The following is a 26,426-nucleotide window of genomic DNA, read 5'->3' on the forward strand; positions in this document are numbered from 1 at the left end:
CCCGGCCCACCTCCCCTGGCAGGGCACGGCCAGGCCGCCCATTGGCGAAGGCAGTGATCATGGGCGCTGACCGGTGTGTCGTGTGCCGGCCCAGTCCGGCCTCTCCCGCTCAACACGGGCAGACGCTCCTTTTACGGGCGGGTCGGGGGGCGGATCAGCCGTCGTTCAGGAGCTGCCCTCCCGCCCGGTATGTCCATGTAAGGAGCGCCTGCCCTTTCTCGCCGCGCCGAGGCGCGCCCTCATTGTAAACAGATAGAGGCTTCTCTTATAATGTACATAACTTCCGTTTCAATGTAACAGTAGCGAAGCGAGGGAGGCAGGCAGTATGGCGGAGCGCGGTCAGCCACCCGCAAAGCGGCTCTGCTGCAGGCCCGGCTTCAACGCTTCCAAGACGCCGCTCAGGGCGGCCCCGGCCGGCAAGACCTACAAGCCGGAGTCGCTGCTGGACATTAGCGCCAGGAAGGTGGCGGAGAAGTGGCCTTTCCAGCAAGTGGAAGAGCGGTTCACCCGCATCCCGGAGCCCGTGCAGCGGCGGATCGTGTACTGGTCCTTCCCGAGGAATGAACGGGAGATTTGCATGTATTCCTCATTCAATTATTCGGCCGAAGACGGCGGGGACGACGAGAGCCGACTGCCTTTTAAACGGGGCATCGCACTCCTTGAAAGCGGCTGTGTGGACAATGTCCTTCAAGTCGGTAAGTGTTCCCCCTCCCTCCCTCCTCCTCCTCCTCCTCCTCCTCTCTTTAATCAGACCTCAAAGTGAAGAGGAGAATGCATTATGTGCCCACGTCAGGAATTTAAAGAGCAAGCCAGGTGAAGAAGTGTACACAATACACCCTTTATTTGGAAAGGATGGCTCGGGACAGCGTTGGGTTTTAACCCTGTCATTCAGCGCGTCACGCCCCTTTAACACCCCTTTCCACGAGTTGGTGGAAGATTGTTTGAAATGTTCTGTGGCTACAAAGAATTTTTTTTCCCTCCGATCTGTTTCAAAAAAGATGGCGTCCTGTTTTGCAGCACTGTTTTTTATATTTGTTAAATATATTGTTTTGAAATGTGCAGTGCATGTGTCATGTTGCGTGTGTGCGGGTGTTTTATAGGCAAAGAGAAGGGCTTTGAACTCCAAATTCCTCCCCTAAAAAAAAGACGGCGGCCCCGGTAACCTTGCACATTAATCTATAGCAGGAGCAGGGTCCAGTGTATTCTTTCTAAATGATTGGTAATCATGCCGACAAAGAGAGGTTTTTATTTCATGTTTTTTTTCTCTCTCTGAAATGCATGATAAGGTGTGGGCGAGTTACTTTTGTTGGGAGCGACCGTGGTTTATATTTGCCAATTGCGCAGATCAAATAGCCGACAGGCATTCCCTTCCCACCGCCTCGTTACTTTGTTCCCATTTTCATGTTTATTATTTGTTCCCTTCTGTTTCTGTCACCCTCAACCGTCGGACAATGGAGCTTTCTTCAATGCCTGTTAGAGACATTGGAGATAGATATATGTGGAGGGCAGTGACAGACTGGCTGGGGCGATCCTTTCATACCGCCAAGAACTGAGAGTGGATCCATCCTCGGGAAAAGGAGATCGGGTGACCAAGCGTCTCAACAGATTTGAGTTTCCACCCGAAACATGTCTTCCTTCCTCCACATACGATCACTTACTTTCCTCGGTTTCAGTGGCTGGCTGTTTTTAATCGTTCCACCTTAGTCTGCGGTTAATTTGAATTTTAAAGCAGCCTGCAAACGTGATTTTTCTGCAGGATCATTTGTTTTCCAGTGGCTCTTTGGGTGCAGTGCCCTTCCGCCTAAAGGGGTTTTCGCCCAATCTGTGTCTGCTGTGTTCTCCCCTCTATCTCTGTTTTAATTTTTTTGTTGCATACATACCAGCATGTATGTCGACTTTTCTTTGGACCTGACGTTTTCCTTTTTGAAAGTGAATCGGTTTCTTAAAAAATAAATTAAAAATTAAGTGGTGGCCGGTTCAGTTGGCTTTGAGCTTTATTTTGCGCTTGATTCTCCGCATGCAACCGATCAAGAATGACAGGAGTGCGTACAGGGAGGGTTCTTGGCTGATTGCATTTAGTCAGGAATTCACTGTGAAAATAAGCCAAGGGGCGATAAATAAAAGATGCAATCTTCCAGGAGACACAGGCAAGCTTTAGTAGCTTTCAACAAGAGCGATGTCAAGGGTTTTAAAGAATTTTCAGAGAGAAGAATTCCTGCAGGATCAGAGAAGCTTTTGGTTTCAGTGGCTCTGCCATAGGGACTGCTCGGCTCCAGCTGAAGTATGTGTTTGAAGAGGGACGTAGTTTGGAGCGAAAGATTATTAGTGAATGCACACGTAGCCTTTTTATTTCAACATTGATGCCTGCCTGGAAATTTTTAAGCATCATGCTGACTCCTAATTCATATGCCTCGGCCTATGATCTCCCGTATGATGGTGAAGTGTTAAGACTGGCTTTTTATTTCGGCCTCCCTCCCCCTCCTAAGTACACAATTAAATATGATCCAATTTCGACTGGGTCAGCCTCATTTTGGTTGAAGAGGTCATAATTGATGAAAGCCTAGGCTGGCGTTGCATTCAAATGTGTACTTGGGCAAGAGATGCACAAAGTGGCACAGCTTTAACCGGAAGCAGGGGAATGAACTAAAGGGGGGGATTCAAGTTTGTCCCGTTGTCAAGAAAAAAAGTTTGGCATGACAATGTGGAATGGTCACATTGATTTGATCAGGTAGAATAAGGAACTGCGTAGAAACAAATCTCAGAAATATCCTGTGAATTAACAAAGAAGTATCCGGAGTGTTTTCATTTTTTAAGCCCACAGGAAAAGAACATTTAGCAGTAGTCATTTTAATGGAATATTTGACATTGATTTTGGGTGTGACTGGTCACAGGGCAGTTTTGCTGTAAACCTGCGACAACTTGGTAGTTTATGCAATGCTCGTAAAATGCATAATTGTTTACAAGGTCATCAAGTGATTTTTAAAAAACACTCCTCGGTTCATTTCTGGCAATCTATTTTAGTGAATTGGAAAAATATCAACTAATTACAAACAAAAGTTTAAAAAAATCGATTTCTTTATCAAAGCCTTCTGAGTTTAATGTCACTCACCAGCTCTATAGCTGTCTCCTGTTCCTGACATAGCATAACTTTGAGAAACAGGTTTTAATGGGTCCATCAGTCATTGTATTCGATGGATCATGCAAACCAACCTCCCTTCCATTGACTTCATCTACATTACACGCCGCCTCGGCAAGGCCACCGGCATAATCATGGATGAGTCTCACCCCGGACACTCCCTCTTCTTCCCTCTCCCATCAGGCAAGAAGTACAGGTATATACCTCCAGATTCGGGGACAGTTTCTTCACAGCTGTTACAGGCAACTGAGCCATCCTATAACCAACTAGAGAGCAGTTCGACCTTTCACCTACCTCAGTGGAGACCCTTAGACTATCTTCAATTGGACCTTACTGGACTTTATCTTGCACTAAATGTTATTCCCTTTATCCTGTATCTCTGGAAGGCTTGATTGTAATCATGCATTGTCTTTCCGCTGACTGAATAGCACGCAACCAAAAAGCTTTTCACTGTACCTCGGTACATGTGACAATAAACTAAACTAATCTAAATAATAAACTACTCGTGGTGCAACTTTTGGTATTTGTTTGTCCTAAAATGAATAGGAAGAAGGGTCCTGAACCAGATCATTACCTGTTCATTCCCTCCATGGATGCTCCCTGACCTGCTGAGTTCCTCCAGTGCAATTGTTTTCCTTGAGATTTCAGCATCTGCAGTCATGAGTTGTTCATTTACTATGCTGCTGTTTGCAGCTGGAGGCTCAGGACCTATGTCTGCTTATGGACACTAGATTTGCTGCTGGGTAGCTGATGGTTAGCTGTTCGTCTGAATCATCTATATACTAAAACTCTCGTTTGTTTGTTTCTGAACTACAGACAAAACAGTACATGATAGCGCAACAATTTTAGGCCCACCTTACTCACCGTCGTCTCTTTGGTGCTAATGGAAGAAGTTTCATTGAAATTGGTGTTATATAACTCCATAAGTTATTCACATTTTTAAGTTTAAATCTATCTCCTGGGGGGGAGGGGGGTTGGAGTGGGGGGGGGGGGAAGGGGGATAAGGGGGGGTTGAGCGGGAGAGGGGGGTAGTGGGGGTAGAGAGGTGGGGGAGGAGAGGGTGCTGCACCAATGCAGGAGAGGTTTGGGCCCAACGGGTCCACTTGGTCTAGTTATTGTTACAACTCTAATGTAAACAAAGCTTGGAGAGTGCTGCTTATTTCAGATGTGCTGAAGCCAGAGTTTTGACAAACTCCATAAGTGTACGTCTTGAATCTGCTGTTAATCAAAAGTTGTTTTACACATATTTCTCATAAGCATTGAAAACTCTTTCTATGACTGCCATAAAATTCTAAATCTCTTTTGAAATTTTCACCCTGTGTCCATTTAAGTTAAATACTGCCTTTCTAATTTTCATCTTTTCTTGGTGATAATCTCTGGCACGAAAGTGGGGATGTTTTTTGAGATACTATAATAAAGCATTGCCAATTTTAACTTGGCAAATTAGTTGCGCCCTTAATTTAGTAATGCTTATCATGATGATTATTATCCTTTCATGTTTTAAACTTACAAAGGATGCTCAGCAGACAAAAATCCTATTGTTGCAATAGATATCTTCTACCATCTAATTAGCACATAATTCATTAGTTACATCAATTAAACTTGCATTATGCTAAATTAATTTCCAGAATTTATTTTCATGTGTACACAAGCTATAAATTGTAAATATTCCTATTTATACTGGGACAAGACAGATGGAATTGGAGCACCATTCACAACCTCAAAACGACTTGTAGCCAATGAAGTCTTTTAAGTGCGACTATTGTTATGGGAAATGCAGTGGCCAGTGTGTTGTGGTAACACCCATACACAATGTTGAGCTAATAGCAGATAATTTATTTGAGTGCTGATGATTGTGGGATAAATATTGGCAAGGTCATCAAGGATAACTCCCCTGTTCTTCAGTGTGGTGCCATGGGATCTTTTGTATCCACCAAGAGGGAAGACAGAACCTTGGCTTAAGAGTTTTGAAATATGACAGCCCTGATAAAGCAGCACTCTGGTATTGCATGAGAGTGCCAACTTGGATATTAATGCTGAAGTCATTCGAGTCAGACATAAACCAATTTGATAGCTCTGGTGCTTACAGGGGCTGTTTAATATTATTAACTTATTTAATATTTTAGGCAAATAACCTCTTTTCAACATTGTTTCAAAAGTAGAAAAGGATTAGCACTTGGTTTAATATCTCTCCAACTTTTATATCAAATTACCCATTTGATCCTTGTACTTTGTGATCTGTTTTTCAAGTGCTTGGCTGACATGGATATTGTGCATAATATTAAATTGTAATTGAGAAAGTTGTTTCAATCTTCTAGATATAAATAAAACAAAAGGTGTCCGTCAAAAATTCAATTCGAGCCAGCACCACCATTCAATGTGATCATGGCTGATCATTCTCAATCAGTACCCCGTTCCTGCCTTCTCCCCATACCCCCTGACTCCGCTATCCTTAAGAGCTCTATCCAGCTCTCTCTTGAATGCATTCAGAGAATTGGCCTCCACTGCCTTCTGAGGCAGAGAATTCCACAGATTATTTTCTTCAAATGTGGGACTATCAATGCATTTTCATTGGTAATTGCCTTTATAGATCTAATGTGCTGGAGACTTTGAGATTGCATAGACTTCGACTATTTGTTAGAAACGATCTGACGATTTCAAGTGAGGAATTTTATCTAATCTTGGCAAGCCAGAAACAAGAGGTCTGCCATTTTTCTTTGGGAGGAATGGCAATTATGTAAGTAAAATGCTTTGTCTTGATATTGAAAAATAGACATAAGGACATTGGGGCAGGAAGAAAAAAAAATCTCTTAGAAAATAAATGCTATGACAAACAATGCCAGTATTCTGTAATGGAGCTGGAATGACAGATTAGGATTTCAGTTTTTACAAGAACTGAATATGAATGTTTTGGAAATCATTTTGTGTTTACCCGAATACAAAATAAAAGCGGATTCACTGCCTGCCGATTTGATACCATCTGTTGGGGAGGGTGGTGTTTATGAAAATTTGCTCAAGTTAGAGCAGGCTTCACAGCATAAATACTTTTTCTCTTTCTCTTCGGAAGTATTTATGGTACAACACCAGGACAGAGCATGGGACTGGCTCATGTGTATTTTCTAATCTGTAAAGATAACATGTTATGAGATATGAAGTTTGAATTTTGTCATTTCTGTGAGAATTTAAGTGTATAGTTGAGTTTGTGTACAAACCCCCAGCACAGTGGCGCAGCGGTAGAGTTGCTGCCTTACAGCGCTTGCAGCGCCAGAGACCCGGGTTCAGTCCTGACTACGGGTGCTGTCTGTACGGAGTTTGTACGTTCTCCCCATGCCCTGCGTGGATTTTCGCCGAGATCTTCGGTTTCCTCCCACACGCCAAAGACGTGCAGGTTTGTAAGTTAATTGGCTTGGTATAAGTGTAAATTGTCCCTAGTGTGTGTGTGGGATATTGTTAATGTGCGGGGATCGCTGGTCGGCGCGGACTCGGTGGGCCAAAGGGCCTGTATCTCTAAACTAAAGAAAAATAGGACGTGATGGAACACATAAAATAGGAGATTAAAAAACTATGTTGAAAAGGCAATATACTTTTAATGAACAATTTTCACTTGTAGCATAGATTACAGCAAGAACAACTGGTCTGAACAATAATGAATTTTAATGTATGGGATAATTTTCTGGAGCAAAGTCACAAGCTATATGCGACTTAGTAATGAGCCAAATTTGATGACCTAAATAGTGCATGAGAATTTATCCAAAAGTCATAATTTGATTTGCTGTTTTCTCTTTGCAAGGATTAAAGGCATTATAGTTACTAGGATTCTAGATTGGCATAAGGCAAATACAATGAGATATTGATCATGGTAAATTGGAATAGTGCAAATGGGCAAAATAAGAGTACATCAGTAAAAGGCATACAAAAAGAACATTGGCGTTTCTGAAGAACTAGTATGCCTCTAGAGGCAATCCTGTTTGTTAACTAAATGTCATGGTTCACTTAAGATATCAGGCGAAATATAAACAGAGCATGGAAAAGGGGAAACACCAGCATGAATTCTAGTGACTAGGGGAGATATAAAGGTAGCAAAAGATGGTAAGACAATCAGAGCTATGATGTCAAAAGTTAAGAGAATAACGAGATGATCGACCAATGAAAGCTCTTTTTTTTTTGGAACAATACATTGTCCTTTTTGTGGTAGATGTTGAGGATTGCCAGTGAACCTTATATTGAATGGGTGTTGGAGACTTGCCAGTATCAACATCAGCAAAGTACCAGTGATGAAGAGATAATGGGTCTGAAGAATGACCTGATGGTTTCCTGTATGTGTTTTGGGGTGATGACAAAATGCTACTGCTAAAAAGTTCCACTCTTCTCATTCACGGGCTGCTCTGTTAGATTCAAATTAAACAGGACATTACATTAAAAAGCAAACCAAAGAAAATGTGTCCTGTTGCCTTAATGTCTGTCGTCAGGCAATTTGTACAGGTTGTAATTAATGATGCATTCATTGAACACTTTAAATTTCCATCTGATCGAGGAGAGCCAGTGCGACTTTGTGCAGGTTAAATCTTCCTCGATGAGCCTGATTGACTAGAGTTGTGTATGGGTGAATATCTGAATTATTTAAATGTACTTCCTGAGGCATTTTACAGTATCTCATAAACTCCAACTGAAGATAACCATCACAAAATTGATCCAATAAGGAAATTTGCAGTGAGGTAGATTCTCAGATTGCCACAATGTGACTCGTGGTATCCTGCAAGGATCTGTGTCTGATCCAGAAATATTAATTGTACTTGTAAATGACTTGAATGATAGGATGGAAAACCGTACATCTAATAGCCAGTGACACAATGAGAGATTCATTGTAAGCAGTGTAAATGGAAGCTTTGTGTTTTAGGTGTTGATATCTTGAGACTTCAGGTTGATTATTATTATTGTGAATGATCAGCCATGATCACATTGAATGGTGGTGCTGGCTCAAAGGGCTGAATGGCCTACTCCGGCACCTATTGTCTATTGTCTATTATTATTGCCTGTACTGAGGTACAGTGAAACACTTTCATTTGTAGGCCATCCAATCAAATCTGATAACGCGTACATAGAAACATTCTAGACGAACTTGTGTACAATAGATAGAGCAAATCAAAAGATAGAGTGCAGAATATGGTTCTTGGCTTTGTAGCACACCAGTTCCAATGTCCGCACTGGGGCAGAGGTGAATTGGACATCACCTAGCTTAAAGAAGGACCGTTTAGAAGCCTGATAATGGGTGAAAAAGCCATTCCTAAGTCTGTTGCACACTTGCACATTTCTGAGCAAATGGCCAGTACTATGGCCTATGAATTTTGGTGTAGTCATACGCAAGGTCATCCACCAGATTTTCAGAAAAGATGGGACCGAGTACTTTCTAAAAGGTGGAAAAGCTAGCAAGAGAGGTTCAAAGAGATGCTGGGTTCATGTACAAAATATCATAGGTGTAGAAAATATTCATGAATGGAATGTTGACATTTGCACCTGAAATACAATGGGTAGATGTTTTTCAACAGCTGTATAAAGTTCTAATGAAAACATGTGTGTTTGCCTTGAAATGACGCAAGGCACCACACCTTTATAGAATGTATTGCCCCAGAAGGGACTGCAGAATAGATTTACCAGAAAATAACCTGAACACCTAAGGGTTAAAATGCCAGGTAAAATTGCACAATGTTGTTTTGCCTACAATTTAGAAGATTATGATTTGATCCAAGTTTTCAAGATATAAAGGGGAACTGAAAATAGTATTTCAATCTGTCCCATGGCTTGGGGAGGCCAGGAATGTGGGTGAGTCATAGCCTTAAGATGCAGCTGACATTGCGGGCTCTGCAACCCTCCCCCAACTGACGATCCGTGGACCCGTTGCTGGGTGGGGAGTGTCCCCCATGGGCGGGCGACGGGCGGACAGGGAAGGGGTGAAGGAGCCACTCACCTTGGCCCCGTGCGGCCAGCGCTGCAGCTAGAGTGAGCCGTGGACCCGAAGCCTCTCCTGCAGCCTGGTGGAGAACGGCGGCGACGGCCATCTTGTTGGCCCCTCTGCCGCCGCGCTGCACCACGGGAGGAAGGTCGGGCATGGGGCACGTCGGGTCGTCCTCCCGGCGGGGTGGGGGGGAGCGCATTTATTAAAGTTAGCGGCTGCTTGTCGGCTCAGCAAGCCCCCTTCCCCTCATTGGCCTCCACTCCCATCACTCAGGTGGGTCCCGCTCCCGGCGGCCATCGTGGCCTCCCCCCCTCACCCCCCCTCATTGGCCGCCACTCGGGCGGGTCCCATTGTGACGCCGAAAGCGGCGAACGGCCATGGGAAATGGAAAAGGTAATTTTTTAACTTTAAATTGTCTATAACTTTACCAAGTTGAATGAAACTTGGGTACTACAGACTCCAGGACAATGGTGAGTAAGGTGGGCCTAAAATCGTCGTGCTATCATGTGACAGGGCACAAAAATAAGGCACAAACATACGGGGGAACAAACAACTGGACCAAACAAGATGAGCGTTTTAGTAATATATTATATATTATATATATGGATATATAGATGATAATAACACTATTGATGCTGTATCTAAGGAACTAATCAAATTCTTACCCCCCCCCCCCCCCTCCCCATCCCTTTTGATAGGGGAATAAGTGCTGAGGTTTTTTGGTTTTGCTCATGTAACTGCTTGTGAATCTTTCTCTACAAACACTGCCTCAACTGCCCACAGGTGAAAATTGGTCAATGCAGGCCAATGTAGGGTACCAGCAAGAAAATGCCTGATGAAGCAGTACAAATGCCAATGTGAGCCATAGGAACATAGCAGTGTGAAATTTAAGTTGCTTTCAGTCCCAACCACCCACAGGAACTTGTCCACCGATCTTTATAATTCTCTTAAAGGAACTGGAGGAAGAAATTCTGTAGTATTTGCAGAATATTCCAGCATTTGCCATTAGATTTTCAACTGAAGATGAGACTATCTCGATGTTGTGAATATATTGTCCTCTGCACAGCATTAGCAGTACAATAAGGCATAGTTTCTTACTCGTATGAGCTATTTTCTTTCCACTTCTGGTATTTTCTAAATACCTACAATGTGTTGTTTTACACAACTATACATCATTTCAGTTTAACTGGCTGTTATTAGTGAGTGAGGATTTGGTAACACAATATTGTAGTCAATGTTGTTAAAAAAAATATTACAATGCAAGGTTCCGCGGTTGATACAAGTACATATAACTCTTTCAGTGGGATATTTTGGTAACAGCATTACTTAACATGAATCTTGAAATTAACAATTCTTTTGGCAATAATAGACATGCCTTCCTTTTACTTCAAAGATCTGTGATGAAAAGACTTTTTAAAAATCTTTTTTTTAATATGCTTTAGTGTGCACTCTCAAAAATCAATTTCTATCTCTTCAGTCTTCATAGTCTGCAGGCTGAGGTCAACCAAGATCAGACTCGGAGTTGGATGTGATTGAGTGTCAATCACATGTAATACTGAACCAATCATTTTACAAAGATGAAGGTCATTTTCGAGTATTTCTGGTTAATTCAAGGCATATGAGACCTACCTCCTTGCCTTAACTGTATCACCCTTCTCCATGTACTTCCCTGTAACCAACAACAAGCAATAAAAATGGATGTTGCCTGTCCAATGATATTACTTAAAGAAAGCAAATAATTTAATTACAAATTTCTTTCTTTAAAATTTTACTGATGAACATAATAATAATAATAATAATAATACATTTTATTTATATAGCGCTTTTCATATACTCAAAGACGTCTTGACTAGGCCTGGATTAGTTGTCATCCTTATGCCTCTTGAATCAAAAGGTTGGGGGATCAAGTCCGACTCCAGAAACTTGAACAAATAATTAAGACTGTTACTTAGGATGTAGGAGGTGATGTGTCTTGGATAAAACATAAAACAGAGGTCTGCTCTGACCATCAAAATGGACATAAAAGATCCCATAGCACAACTTTAAAAAAAATAAAGCAAGCAGTATGATTTTTCTTGATTGGTTGGTTAATATTTATCGTTCAGTCACTGAAACAGATTGTTTGGTCACTTGTATGGTTGCTGTTAATAGGATTATGTGGTGTGGAAATTGGATGCTGCATTTCATTATGATTCACCAGTGACAATAGTTAAAATATTTAAGTGACTGGAAAATACTATGGAACTTCCTAAAGTTCTTGAAGGTCTGTTCTTTTTAGTGACTTTGGTCAGATTTTTTCTTTAATTTTTCTTATAGTAAAGGCGGAAGGCCTTGTTAATGCAGTGTAGTTTTGATCAATGTGATTATTGTTTATATTTGTTCACCTAGGATCAAACCACACTGCTATGAACTGCTTTCATTGTGCAGTTTGTCCTGACATCACCTATTGAATTGGTTATATGTTAGAATTGCCACTTGCAGTCCTCTTCGGTGACCCACAGATTAATTGGACCAAACAGATAATCGCTTAGCATAATATCTGAAAGACTGCTATCTAAAACCTCTGAAAGACTGCTATATATTATCCGTTTTACTACAGATTTGCACCATGGACCTGTATATGCCAGGAACAAGTTTAAACATAAAATTCATTCCTCAGGATAAATGTAGCTGTTATAGAAGTTTGTCAGTTAGAATTTGGGCTCCAGGGGCTTGGTTTCTCCAGTTCTGTTTCAAAGGCAAAAGCAATCATTGGAATAAGGTTTCTTCATTGGATTGCAGATTTTCATGTTATAGATTGAGCCACAGCATTAAAGTTACTGAACAAAACACATTATTATTATATTGGATTATCGAGCTTCCACCAGTATTTCTGGAATCCCATTCTGCTGTTTATTTTTCTATGAATCATGTCAACTTTTTTTTGTTCAAGGAGTGGAGGAGGTCCCAGTGATGCAGTTATAGATTCTGTCTTGTCAAACTTGTTCTATCTAGGTAGAATATCTTGAATGGCATTAATACCAGAACAAAGTATTGGTAGATGCTGATTGCAATAACAGCAGGGGCAATTTGAGGTGATTGAAAGCACTGCTTGAGTGCAGTAAACAAAAATTCAACATGAATGCAGATGAAATTAAATCATTTTTCATATAAGCAACAATATTCACTTACCTTTAATGTATTTTCTTTCAAATTCTAATATAGATTCGAACAAAGTACAAGCCTGAATTTTATGCACAAAATGCTGGAGTAACTCAGCAGGTCAGGCAGCATCTCAGGAGAGAAGGAATGAGTCTGAATTTTACAATCGTAACAATTGAAGAATTGCTGCTCCTTTAGGGTCCTGAATTAAAATGAGTTGAATTTGCCCTTAAATTGGGAACCATCATAAGTTTATTAATATGACTTGCCCTGATATTGCCATGTATTTAGATTTTTAATATTAACTTTGTAGCAAATATTGAAGGAAATATATTTTAAGTATATTGGGAGGTTTAGACCGATCACTTAAAAAAAACTTTAACATGCAGAACAGAATCTCTCAAAGCTAAAGTTAACAACTAATTTTTGTGCCATAGAACGATGCCCTTGGAAACACAAACTTTAGACTGCAGCTTAAAGTAGGCTTAAATTTAGCCATCTTTCTTTAAACAAAGTTTAAAGTTTCAACCTTCACCCTGATCGAATACATTTCTTGACTTAAAAGTCTGTAAGTAAACATTTCTTCCCATCCGCTTATTACATGTTGGCTTTTCCCTTTCCAGGATGCATGGTGACACGGTAATCTAATGTCGTAACAGTTGAAGCCTGCCCTAAGCGGGCAGAGAGACCTGCCGGTATAAAAACTATGGGATCTTTCATCGCCATGGGACATCCCAAAGTGCTTAATGATTTACAAAGTAGCTTTGACGAGTTGTAGAAAAAAGCAACCACTTTGCATATAGTTAGGTTCCACAAATGGCATGTGACAGTGATTAGATAATCTGGTTATATCAGTTATTTGGATCATAAGCAGTCTACTCTCTCTTAATTATCATTCATAGGACTCTCTTCATACCGATCAAGGTTGTGGTAAGGACCATTTTTTTGTTGAATAAATGATCTGAAAATGATTCCACCAGCAATGCAGCCTGGGTTTCATGTTGGTTTGTGGACTTGAACCCAGAAGCTCTGCAATGAGATTATTGCCAGCAGTAGCTGGCAGATGTAGATTGTGGCATCCAGTTGAGCAGGTCTATCTGAACCATGGTATGTAATCTGTTTTGACTATTAGTTGCAAATGAAACTTCGTACAACGAGATCTGGGTGTCTTAGTGCATCAGTCACTGAAAGGAAGCATGCAGGTACAGCAGGCAGTGAAGAAAGCCAATGGAATGTTGGCCTTCATAACAAGTGGAGTTGAGTATAGGAGCAGAGAGGTCCTTCTGCAGTTGTATAGGGCCCTAGTGAGACTGCATCTGGAGTACTGTGTGCAGTTTTGGTCTCCAAATTTGAGGAAGGATATTCTTGCTATTGAGGGCATGCAGCATAGGTTTACTAGGTTAATTCCCGGAATGGCAGGACTGTCATATGTTGAAAGACTGGAGTGGCTAGGCTTGTATACACTGGAATTTAGAAGGATGAGAGGGGATCTTATCGAAACATATAAGATTATTAAGGGGTTGGACACGTTAGAGGCAGGAAACATGTTCCCAATGTTGGGGGAGTCCAGAAACAGGGGCCACAGTTTAAGAATAAGGGGTAGGTAATTTAGAACGGAGATGAGGAAAAACGTTTTCAGTCAGAGAGTTGTAAATCTGTGGAATTCACTGCCTTAGAAGGCAGTGGAGGCCAATTCTCTGAATGCATTCAAGAGAGAGCTAGATAGAGCTCTTAAGGATAGCAGAGTCAGGGGGTATGGGGAGAAGGCAGGAATGGGGTACCGATTGAGAATAATCAGCCATGATCACATTGAATGGTGATGCTGGCTCGAAGGGCTGAATGGCCTACTCCACCTATTCTCTATTGTCTATTATCTGGATGATGCTAGGATAAAAATATTGTTTTTTCACTTAACCTCTGAATAATGGAGAGATCTGGACTGCATCTAAAACCAAAAACACACACAGGTGACTCAGTAGCATTGGCTCTAGGTAGATGGAACTGCAGAGCTGCAGTGATAGAGAATAGGTAGATAGTGTTTCTATGGCCAACCTTGTGATACCAGGATGGCGTGCTGCTTTGCTGAATGACTACTGAGAAATTTTAAGCATGGAGAATGAACAGCTAGATGATCCTGATACCATTGTATTGAAGACTGAATGAGGTCCAGCAGGCAGATAATATATAAGGAACAAGGAATGAGATTAAAAAGCAGGAGAGCTGGCTGCTCCAGGAACCCAGGTTGGATTCTCCTGTCCGGTGCTGTTTGGGCAGAGTTTGCACTACCTTTGGAGCTTCACAGTTTCAGCAGTTCTTGGTTTGATACTGATCTCTGGTGTTGCCTGTGTGGAAAATCTCACGTTCTACCCGTAACTCCATATGCATCCTTCTGCATCCCAAAGATTTGCTGATTATTAAGTTAATAGGCTACCATAAATTACCTCTAGTGTAAGTAGGTGGTAGGAGAATCGGGATGGTGTTGATGGATATGCCAAAGAGAATGGGTAATGTGGAGATTTGGGGGAATAGGTTTGATAGGATCACTCCGAAAATAGGCATAGCCTCGTATTGCTAGGAAATTTAAATATAAAATGTAATCCGTGAATTATTGCTGGGAATGTGCGCCATGGTGTACAGAGATGGGTGAATAGCACAAATGACTGTGGTAAAAGGAATGTTACAGCAATGAGGCTTTTGATTCTTGGGATGTTGAGACAGATTCTGTGGAGCTATACATGTTGAATATTGAATCTAAACACAGTTTGAATCAATATCTCTTCTAGGGAGGTTTGATATTGTTTTTGTGATGTTTAAATTAGTCTGGTTGAGGATAGAAACTTGACAGCATTTCAAGTGGAAAAATTGGAATGCAGAAGGTAAGGTTTAGAGAAGGTGGCATGACAGGAAATGAAGGGTGCAGGGGGACACAGATGTTTATTAGTTTAATTGTTTATACTTTAATGCAAGGAGTCTAGACGATAAAGACGATGCACTAAAGGCAAGGAAACGCTTGTGGTGTACGTGGTCATGGTTTAAAGATGGGTAGGAATGGCACATCAACATTCCTATTTGCAAAGTTCATCAGAGGAAATTACAATTTTTAAAGTGTGGCAATATTGATTCAAAAAAACAATGACAACTCTGAAGAAGGGTGATTTGTAAGAAAGATCATCAAAAGGCAGAACATTACTGGAGACTATAGAAACATAGAAAATAGGTGCAGGAATAGGTCACTCAGCCCTTTGAGCAAGCACCGACCACCATCCAATATGATCATGGCTGATCATCCAAAATCAGTACCCCGTTCTGGCTTTTTCCCCCTATTCCTTAATTCCTTTAGCCCCAAGAGCTAAATCTAACTCTCTCTTGAAAATAAGAGATACCCACCAAACAGTCTGATGGGTAAAATAACTGTACAGGTAAGTTTGAGAAATGCAAAAATAATTAAGGCGTAACAGGAGATTTAAGTCACTGAACATAAACTAGAATAAAGGGTATGAAACTGCAGATTTTCTAAAAATGTGTTGGAGAATTTTTTCATATCTCATACTTTCAACAAAAGAGCAAACAGTACTGGACTTGGTTTTATTGAATGGACGGTTACTTTCCATCGTTGTTGTCAGAACAGACTGAGACATTGAGGAGTGGTCAAGCATTAAGACCAAATGTTCCCACAATCAGACTCCCATGGATGGCAAGGAATGCAAGTCGGAGATAAAGCAAAATATCTGGAAAAGTAGAATAAATATTGGGTACAGAAGGCACAGGCTGACATTTAAACAGGGAAAGGGGATGGCAAAGAGATTGTGTGTGGAAATAATTGGCAGGTAAACTGGAAAACACCTACCCTATCTTGGGAAGGATTCCTTGAGTCTACTTGACAATAATTTCATGTTTATGAAGGGGTAGAGTAGAGGGTAAGAAATGGAAAAGGTAACATGCTGTTGAGTTATTAGACTGGTAGCCTGGGCTCTGGATCATTGATCCTGAGATTAATTCAAATCTCATCGTGGCAGTTGTGGAATTCAAACTTGACACATTCAGTATGCTTGCAATTTAAAAGAAAAACAAGTTTCAATATCAGTAAGCTACTTGATTGTTGTAAAGTCCTATCTTGTTCAAAAACTCCCACGAGGGAAAGAACACTCCTACCCATTTTGGGCCCATAGATGTCTCCAAATTTGCTGGTGTGATTGATTATAAACATAGAAAATGTTGGAAATATTTAGCAGTTTGGACAGCATCTGTGGAAAAAGAATGGAGATGTGCAATCTTTGTGCAATGAAAGATCATGATCGGAAATGTTAACTCTTTTGTCTCTCCTGGCCTCTTAAGTATTTAGTGTCTGTTCTTTTTTTTTTTCCCCAGCATCCAGAGTTTCATTTTTGGCTGATGGGGTTGACTTTTAAATTTTGGGCAAACAATAAATGCTAGGATACAGTTCTCTTGGAAATTAGGTTATTAGACCTCAGAGGTTAATATTCGGGCTATGGTTCTAAATTATTGCATCTGTCCTTGTGTTAGGGGATTGATGCAGACAATGACATTGGAAATAAATAATGTGAAGAATGGTGAGGTTGCATTTAAAGAATATAGCATCTCCAAAAGTGGGTTAATCATCAGGCTGACATGAATGTATCCCTGACTCTTAAAGAAGCAAGACAGAAAATGACTTTCAATTTCATTTTGGCTGGTGGTATTATGTGGAGGGCTAATTTGGTATGAACTAACTACAAGGCCGTCATTGCATTAGAGCAGTGGTGCAATTATTGGGAAATACACTGAACAAGAACATAAATCAGCTTTTGGAAACATCGAGAAAGCCTTCTAGCATGGACTTATTAAGTGATGTTTGTGTCTGAATGAGAATTTTAAAGTGACAAGTGTGGTGTGTTTTATGTCATCTGTATGGACTTTAGTGATGTGTTTGACAGAAATGATTGAACAAGAAAAGAGAAACCCATGAGATCCAAGTGAAACTGGCAAGTGGCAAATTAAAATTTCTCTCTGAGAGAAAGCATGGGATGATGCTCAGTCCAAATGACTTTGACAGTGTGTTTGTGACCTGTATGGCTCCTCGAGATTTAGTATTACTGCCTTTTTATTGACTTGGATTTAAATACAGGGCGTGCAGGAAGGAATTGCATATGCAAGTTTATACTGAAGACTGATACAAAATGCTGGAGTAACTAAGGGGAGGGGGGTGGGGGTAGTCAGGCAGCATCTCTGGAGAATAGAAATAGGTGACGTTTTGGTCGAATCCCTTCAGAGGCCATGATTAGGAAGATTATCAATTACATGAAAGTTGGTATTGCAGTTAAAAGTTTGAGTCTGGAGTAAGCCATCAGTGGTCCAGTTAGATGGGGCATACATGACAAATGAAATGCATTCTGGGGTGTGTGAATTGTACATTTTCATAGGGCAAGTTGGGATACAGATTGCACTATAAATAGGATTGTGAGAGTTGTAGAGGGATCCTAAGTTCATAAGTGATAGGAACAGAATTAGGCCATTGGGCCCATCAAGTCTACTCTGCCATTCAATCATGGCTGATCTATCTCTACCTCTTAATCCCATTCTCCTGCCTTCTCCCCATAGCCCCTGACACCCGTACTAATCAAGAATCTGCCTTAAAAATATCCATTGGGCTCTTGGAATGACTGTCCGTAGATCCTTAAAGGTAGCAAGAAAAATAGACAAAATGGCCAAAAAGAAATTGGAAACACTTGCCTATCTATATTGGCCAAACCATTGTAAGCAAACATTAGGGTAATGGTGAATGATGCTGGTACAAGATAAATTATCATCTAAATATGAGTGTGTTGGAGTGGGAGCAGAAGAGATTTACAAGGATGGTGCCATGGTTGGAGAGTTATTATTATGAGAAGAGACTGACTTGGCTTGTTTTTTTTAGAACCAAGGAGATTATGGAAAGATATAATTGGGAGGCCTTGAAAGGGTAAACATGGAGGATTTATTTTCCTTGGTAGAAAGTTCGTTAACTGGAGGGCATAAATTTATATTAGAAAAGGTAACAGTTTTTTTGGCAAAATAGCAGAGGAGCTCTCTGGCATTTGCTTTCAGAAGTGATGGTTGAGGTGAAAACCCCCTTCACAATTTAAAAGGTACCTTGATCACTTGAAGAGTTAGACATTGCAAGGATTGTTGACTGAAAAATGGAGCAGCTTAAAAATCCAATGTTTTTTTGGCCTGGTGTGAGCATTATTGGCATATGACTAATCAAGAATCTATCTATCTCTGCCTTAAAAATATCCTTGGAAAGATTTACCTTTGCTGTAAATCTTCGAGTCTGTAATCCACCCGTGACCTGGATTCAAATCTACTCCAGACCGATCATATTTGTAGGATTCTTAAAAAAATGAAACCGGACCATCATAATCAAATTTCAGTTTAATTGACAACCTCATTGAAGTAGCCAACGGAGAAAGGGGAGTTAAAAACCACACAAACAAATGATAGCATATTGAAGGTAGACACAAAATGCTGGAGTAACTCCGGGTCAGGCAGCATCTCGGGAGAGAAGGAATGGGTGACTTTTCGGGTCGAGACCCTTCTTCAGACTGATGTCAGGGGAAACGGCTGGACAAAGATAGGATATAGTCGGTGACAGGATGACTAGTGGGAGAAATGGGAAGGGGAGGGGATAGAGAGGGGAAGCAGGCACTATCTGAAGTTAGAGAAGTCAATGTTCATACCGCTGGGGTGTAAACTGCCCAAGCAAAATATGAGGTGCTGTTCCCCCAATTTGCGCTGGGCCTCACTCTGACAATGGAGGAGGCCCAGGACAGAAAGGTCAGATTGGGAATGGGAGGGGGAGTTGAAGCGCTGAACAACCGGGAGATCAGGTTGGTTGAGTCGGACTCAGCGGAGGTGTTCAGCGAAATGATCACTGAGCCCGTGCCTGGTCTTGCCGATGTAGAGAAGTTCACATCTGGAACAGCAGATACAATAGATGAGGTTGGAGGAGGTGCAGATGAACCTCTGCCTCACTTGGAAAGACTGTTAGGGTCCTTGAGTGGAGGGGAGAGGTAAAGGGACAGGTGTTGCATCTCCTGTGGTTACAGGGGAAAGTACCTGGGGAGGGGGTGGTTTGGATACCATATTGAAGTTGAAGCTAAAGCAACACTTTTTTTCACATCATTTGCTTCTGAAGACATAAAAGCTGATGGATGAAGATGGTGATGACTCTGGGTGTCTTAAATAGGAAGACTTTTATTCATCAGCATCGCATGAATGATTTGATTCAGGATCTGCACGCAATCAACTATTATATGACTCATTCTTCCCACTGTCCGTCAACCAAATTTAATGAAAGTAGGTTGCAAACTATATTTAACAAACATTGTTTATCTTGTTCGTTTACTTTATTGAAGCAAATGGTAATGGATTTATAGTAATAAATTTTGAATGGTGTGAATGCCAATCTCTCTGAGCCATCTGTGACGCTCCCAAATAGGATGATACGAATAACAAAATACAGTTAATCTGGCAGAAGTCCCAATGAGCTTCCAAGGTAGGGGTGAAAGCAACATAAATGTCTTGCCGTTATAGTTGTTAACGTGGTGATTTATCCCATTTATGCAGAACTGTTAACGTGGTGATTTATCCCATTTATGCAGATTGCGCGATTGTTTTCTTGCCACGACACCCAATAGGTCCGTGCCAGCGTCTTCTCGCCACTGTTCCCAATCAAATGTATATTATTTGCATTGCAATAGTTCACCTAGTTACACCCCTTGTATTAGCATTGGAAGGAGTGGACTATTTCGAACTACCTGCCTGCACTGTCAGAGTCCGCAGGCTCATTTTGGGGACCTCCAACAGGTTCCCACACTGGCTTTCTTGTCAGCTGTTCATCAGCACAAACCTGCTGGACCAAAGAGCCTGTTCTCATTCTGTATCTCTCTGACCCTAAATACTCCACAAACTGGTATGAAAGTAAGTCATCCTCACCAGAACATAACCATTTTTTCTGGCATAGGTTGTCTCCCAGCCCAAGAACAGTTTATTACCCATTCTCTTTTATCTTCCTTTTGATCCCAAGTATATTGCTGTGTCGTGTGTGTTGGGCCAAACCTCTAGGAATGATGTATTGTTTTCTATTATTGTCCAGGTGAATCCTGTCATAGAGCTGTTACGCACAGAAATTGATCCTTTGGCTAACCTTGTCCATGCTGGCCTTGTTGGCATACTGGGCTAGTCCCATTTGCCTGCATTGGGCCCATCGCCCTCTAAAACCTTCTTATTCATATCTGTTCAAATGTCGGGTAAAAGTCAAATTGCTTCTGTTTCTATAGTTTCCTCTGGCAGCTCATTTCTGACGGCGGCATTGAAATAATTGCCTCCGAACTCCTTCTTAAATCTTGCCCCTTAAACCTTAAGCACATTATAGCAATTTTTTATTCATTTTGTTGTGATACTCTTTCAAAATCCTGTAGGGCACATAAATTTTGTGATTGTGCCATCTTTGCAAATAACAGCTAAATTCTGAGATTACCTGCTCAATAAGAAATTATGTTGCCATTTAATTGTTTCTTAATTTGATGTACCAATGGTGGAGGGGGAGGGAAGGTTCGGAATGGCTGTTTAACTTCTACATTTAAGGTTTATTTTTTCATTTTTCACGATCTGTGGAATTCCTGTCCTTTCTCCATGGCCACTTTACGGACCAATTTGAAAATTGCTTTTTTATCCTTGCCATCGCGAGCACAATCATTTAAAAGAAAACATTTTGCAGTGCATTTGTGACAGGAATGTTGTGTTTGATTTCTTTACAAAGGAGGCACTAGTAAGCTCAAGTATTTTAGTTCTTTACAGTTCATGTAAAAATGGCACGCCAAGCGAAGCAAGAGTTAAATTGGAATGAGCTTTCTCATTTCAGTCTTGGTGTTTATGTCCTTTTTTTCTAGGAATTTGTATTTATTGGATTTACTCTGGAAGCATTTGACTGCAACTAAATTATAGCTTTAGGAGCCAAAGAAAAACATTGGGAACAAACGTGTTTGTGGGTTTCTGAAGTTGAGGAACCAATGGTGATTTAAAGTACTTCATTACTTGTAAACTTGTCACAGAAAAAGACAATTGACTTCTGCAACATTCCTGTCCTTTCCTTGGAGAAAGGCTTCAACGTTAGAAGCCTCAGTTTTAACAAATATTTTCAACTGCATTATTCTGCAGCTGAATCTCTTTTTTGGCACATTAGTTATACATTTATGGTTGCTTGGATAAGTAGTCCTGTGGAAGGTGTGTCTAAGTCAAATATTCCTTTGGCACATTGCCAGTTGCCTTTTATTTTTACTCCGAGTCTGATTATAATTCTGTTGCAATGTGTAGGCATTCTTCTGCCTGGGCATGTGCCAGCACAGTCCAACATCAACCTTGTGCTGATTAATTCCATGAAGAAATTTAAAATATGCTAATTAAACTGACCAAACATCTTTTGATGCAATGATCTACATTGTGAATAGCCAAGAATGTACTCCAGAAGCCTCCATGTATCAGAAATTGTGCTAGGCAGAGATAAAAAGTGAATGTTGGTTAGATTCACGCAGCCAACTGCTGCTTTTTATAAATACTTCGGCCAATCGGGTATATGCAATGATTGATGCTGAAAGTGTCGACTTGGCTGCAGCATGTTTTGTTTTCAGGTGCAAAAGGTTAAAACTTTTTTTCCTTCTGTAGAGAAGAGATTATTTAATTGAATAAACATTTTTCCTCATTCAGCTTGTTTACGGAATGGGTTTGCCAGGACCAGATTTGAAATCTCAGACTGAAGAAAGTAGTCTTGTGCTGAAAGTGACTGACTTTGACAAGCTTTGAAATAGCTGAAACTTTTTTTTGCTATTCGAAATGCATGGGGAATGCTTGACTGGTTCTGACATTAATTGGAAGTATGCAGTAAAGCCTGTCACATGTTAAACCTTCACAATAACCAGTTGATCAGATAAAGTGCAAGCTTATTTGCTGGCAAAAACGTGCTGAAAATCTGGTAATTTTCCTTTTGTCTTAGTGTGTTTGCCTGTCTGCTTACTTAGAAAAGCTGTCTTTAATTTTTATTTTCACCAGTTTTGGTCTGACGTCTGTAATTGTATGATTTGTTCCATATTGTATAATTGGTATGTATAGAAGTAGAAATAGCCATGTATATATGGCAGTTGCCCCAGTATCATTTGCATCTATGTTTTATGCAGCATTGCAGCTGAATAAGCATATTGAAACACACATAACTTTAAATTTAAAAAGAAAGCTAGAATATCTTCAAATATGGCCATTAGTTTGAAATGCACATCCTTATTTCTTACCTGTAGACTGTAAAACAGCAATGTTAGTAGCTCCTGTGGGCCTGATGTCTCATTATTCTTACCAATTCAAGTTTAATGCAGTCATGTAACTGACTGCATAATAAATTTGAATAATGAAGTATTCACTACAAAAGCAAAGTGGCAGTGCTATTTATTATTTTCTGTTGGGTCAGATCATTTAGTAATCTAGCTTGTTACTGTAGCCACGTTTCACCTTGTGAAACACAGAAACTTTTAATAATTTCATTTTATGCCTTGTTTGAACAAGGTGTTGTTCAGCAGAGTATAATATGCAAAATACTGGGTTTGTGGCTGTATTGGTTTATTATTGTCACATGTACTGAAACTGAAAACTTTGTTTTGAGTGCTATGCATACAACAGGGAGTACAAAAGAGAAAATAATCAGAGTGCTGAATATACTTTTACTGTTGCAGAGCAAGTGCAGATTAAAACAAGTGTAAGGGAAATAGATTGGCGATCGAGGATTATTTCCTTGGCTTGCGGGAGAACCATTCATTAGTCTGATAACAACGGGGAAAAAACTGTTCTTAAATCTAATCACAATCGCAATAAAGCTTTATTAGCCAAGTATGTTTTGCAACATACGAGGAACTTCATTTGCCATACATATCATATCATATCATATCATATATATACAGCCGGAAACAGGCCTTTTCGGCCCACCAAGTCCGTGCCGCCCAGTGATCCCCGCACATTAACACTATCCTACACCCACTAGGGACAATTTTTTTACATTTACCAGTCATGACAATAAAAAGCAACAGGACACACAAAATACATTTTAACATGAACATCCACCACAGTGACTCCTCCACATTCCTCACTGTGATAGAAGGTGAAAAAAAGTTCAATCTCTCCCTTTTTTGTCCTCCAGGGGTCGGGGGGCTCTAACCGTCCATTGATGGGATGATCTTGACTCCCGTAGCCAGTGGCGAGCCTTCCTCGTCGGGGCGATCAAGCTCCTTCATCGGGGGGGGGGAAATCTCAGCTCCCCCGTGCCGGCGATCTATCCCGGGTCGGGACCAGTCGCACCTCGTGCACCTTTTGGAGCTCCCGACCGGTCTCAACCCGAGACTGCGAGCTCCTGACGTTAAAGTCCGCAGGCTGCATTGGAGCGTTGATCCCAGGCAAGGGATCGCAGGCTCAGATGATAAGTCCACGCCCCTGCCCCCGCGGGGGCTCAAGGTCAGTCCCAGGCAAGACCTCCAGCTCCGTGATGTTAGGCCGCAGAGCGACCAGAGGTACGATCTGGAAAACAATCGCATCTCCGGCAAGGTAAGAGATTGAAAAAAAGTTTCCCCCGACCCCTTCTCCCACCCTCCACATAAAACAAACCAGAGAGCATTTACACAAACTTTTAAAACTTACCAAAAATAACAAAAAGAGTTTGAAAAGGACAGACAGACTGTAGGCGAGGCAACCATCGTGCGGCGCCCCCTGGAGGGGGGTAACATGCTTTCAAGCTTTTGTAGCTGCGTGATGGAAGAGGGGAGATGTGAGAATGACTGCTAGAGGTGATTTGCAGTGGATCAAGGCTGTTTGGGAGGCTGGAGTTGATGTGTGCCATAAATAGCTTCTCTTAGCACTTCACAATGGTGAATGTCAGAGCCACCAGACAGTGGTCACTAAAACACACTACCTTGTTTTCCTTTGGCACCTGGATGATGAAATACGAGGTGCTGTTTCTCCAATTTGCGTTTGGCTTTACTCTGGCAGTGGAAGAGGCCCAGGACTGAACACAAGGGTCAGTATGGGCCTATGCAATCTCCCAGTTGCTAAATGCATCTCCACCCATTCCCACACTGATCTTTCTGTCCTGGGTCGCCATCTCAAAGGCCAAACGCAAATTGGTGGAACAGCACCTCGTATTTTGCTTGGGCAACTTACAACCCAGCGGTATGAATATTGATTCAATAACTTCAAGTAACCCTTACTTTCCCTCTCTCTCTCTCTGTCCCTCCCCCACCCTGGTTCTCCAACTAGTTTCACTGTCCTCTTGATTAATTTTACTGATTGTATGCCTTATTGGCTCCTTCCCCACAGCTAACAATGAACCAATCTACATTTCCTTGAGCATTGTCTGCTTTGATCTGTCATTTTCACACATTACCCTTCCATACCTCTAGTCGCCCACTACCCTGACTCTCAGTCTGAGGGAGGCTCTCGACCCGAAACGTCACCCATTCTTTCTGTCCAAAGATGCTGCCTGTCCCACTGAGTTACTCCAACATTTGGTGTCTATCTTCCATCACAAGATGTGTGTGCCTGGAGTGATTTTCCTGAATGAAACTCCTTAGCGAGAACACAAATGTGTAAATGTCGTCTCTGTCACAAACATGCTGCTTTATGTTGAGTATATTAAACTGTGTTCCTGCCAGCATCCTTCCCTGTTACTTAATTTCTGCATTGTCACATTGTTGATAAGGCCTGTTTTGAAAATGTTAATTTAAATTGACTAGAGTGGAAATTGGCCTATTAAAATTGTTGGGGAAAAGAGGTTGCTTTCAAAACTATTGCACATTTGTATTAAAGAGGTAAATATTTTATTTTACTTTCCCACGATATACTCAATTGTAAATTCAACTTTTTTTCCACATTCACTGCGCTAATTACTTTTCTTATGCAACTGGTTTGTGCTGTGTAGGAATTCAAAGTAGGTTGCAGAGGTACTGCTTTACTGGTCTGTAAATGTGTCTTGACCTGCTGCCAAATGGGGAATTTTGTTTACTTGAGATGTTGGCATTTCTAGACAAAGCTTACAAGATGGTTTTATGTGAACTGAATTAATCTCCATTCTTTCCATATGATTACATATTAAATTAAAGTAAATGCAAATGAGATGGGTTGGGATTAGCTATTCCGTACAGTGCAATTTTATTGAGTTTTATTAATATAAGACTGAATATGAGGAGAAACTTAGTCACCTTGTGGTTTCTTTCTGTCCCAAAGCACTTCAAAGTAAATGAGTTACTTGTGGTGTGTAATCACAAAGGGAGATATAATCTGAAAGCAAATATGCTCATGGGAGGATGTCATGAACATTCCTAAATTGTGGAATTACCATTTTAATTTATGAATTTTCATTGATGCCATTGACACTTTGGAGTATGTGTCTTCAATATGCAAAGCTATTTTCTGTTGTAACTATCTATGCACAGGAATACACTGCAGCAAAAAAGCCCAGAATGCATTTTCCCCAGCCTCTTGATTTACTAATTTTGCTTCCTAATGTTTTTCCAGGAACATATCCCTATAAATTGAGAATGGCTGTGAATTTCCAATTAATCATTTCTGATGGCATTGATGAGTGGATAAACATTGCTTGGGATAATGTTCAAAGAAGTAATAAGCAGCTTTTCAGTTTGGATGTTCATGCATACGTGATCTCTTAGAATATATAGAACATAGAGCAATACAGCACAAGCAGGCCCTTTGGTCCAGACCCTGGGACGAACATAAAGCCATCCCTTATCTGCCTGCACATGATCCATGTCCCTCCATTCCATGCATATCCATATACTTATCCAAAGTCTCTTAAATGCCACTATCTACTTCCCTCAGCCGCTACACACAGCACTGCATTCCGGGCATCAGTCACTCTCTGCATTTTATAAATCATAAAAAAAACTCACCCTTTACATCTCCTTTAAACTTTGCCCCTCTCACCGTAAAGCTAGGAATAGGAGTAGAATTAGGCCATTCGACCCATCAAGTCTACACCATTCAGTCATGGCTGATCTATCTCTCTCTTCTAACCCCATTTAGTATTTGATTTTACCTTCCTTGGGGAAAAAGATCCTGACTGTACCCTATCTATGCCTCTCATTATTTTATATAATCAGGTTTCCCCGT

At 40.9% G+C, this 26,426-nt stretch overlaps 1 protein-coding gene across 1 annotated transcript in view; it reads left to right on the forward strand.

The window, feature by feature from the left end:
* Positions 1 to 311: 311 nt before the first annotated feature.
* Positions 312 to 26,426, forward strand: part of LOC144592619 (zinc finger SWIM domain-containing protein 6) — a 177,655-nt gene continuing 151,540 nt past the window's right edge. The window contains exon 1 of the mRNA XM_078397303.1: positions 312 to 695. Within this exon, the coding sequence (XP_078253429.1) occupies positions 326 to 695 (370 nt within the window). The 5' untranslated portion in view covers positions 312 to 325. The remainder of the gene's footprint in view (positions 696 to 26,426) is intronic.

This window comes from Rhinoraja longicauda, chromosome 1 (genome assembly GCF_053455715.1).
Source record: "Rhinoraja longicauda isolate Sanriku21f chromosome 1, sRhiLon1.1, whole genome shotgun sequence".
Taxonomy (NCBI): domain Eukaryota; kingdom Metazoa; phylum Chordata; class Chondrichthyes; order Rajiformes; family Arhynchobatidae; genus Rhinoraja; species Rhinoraja longicauda.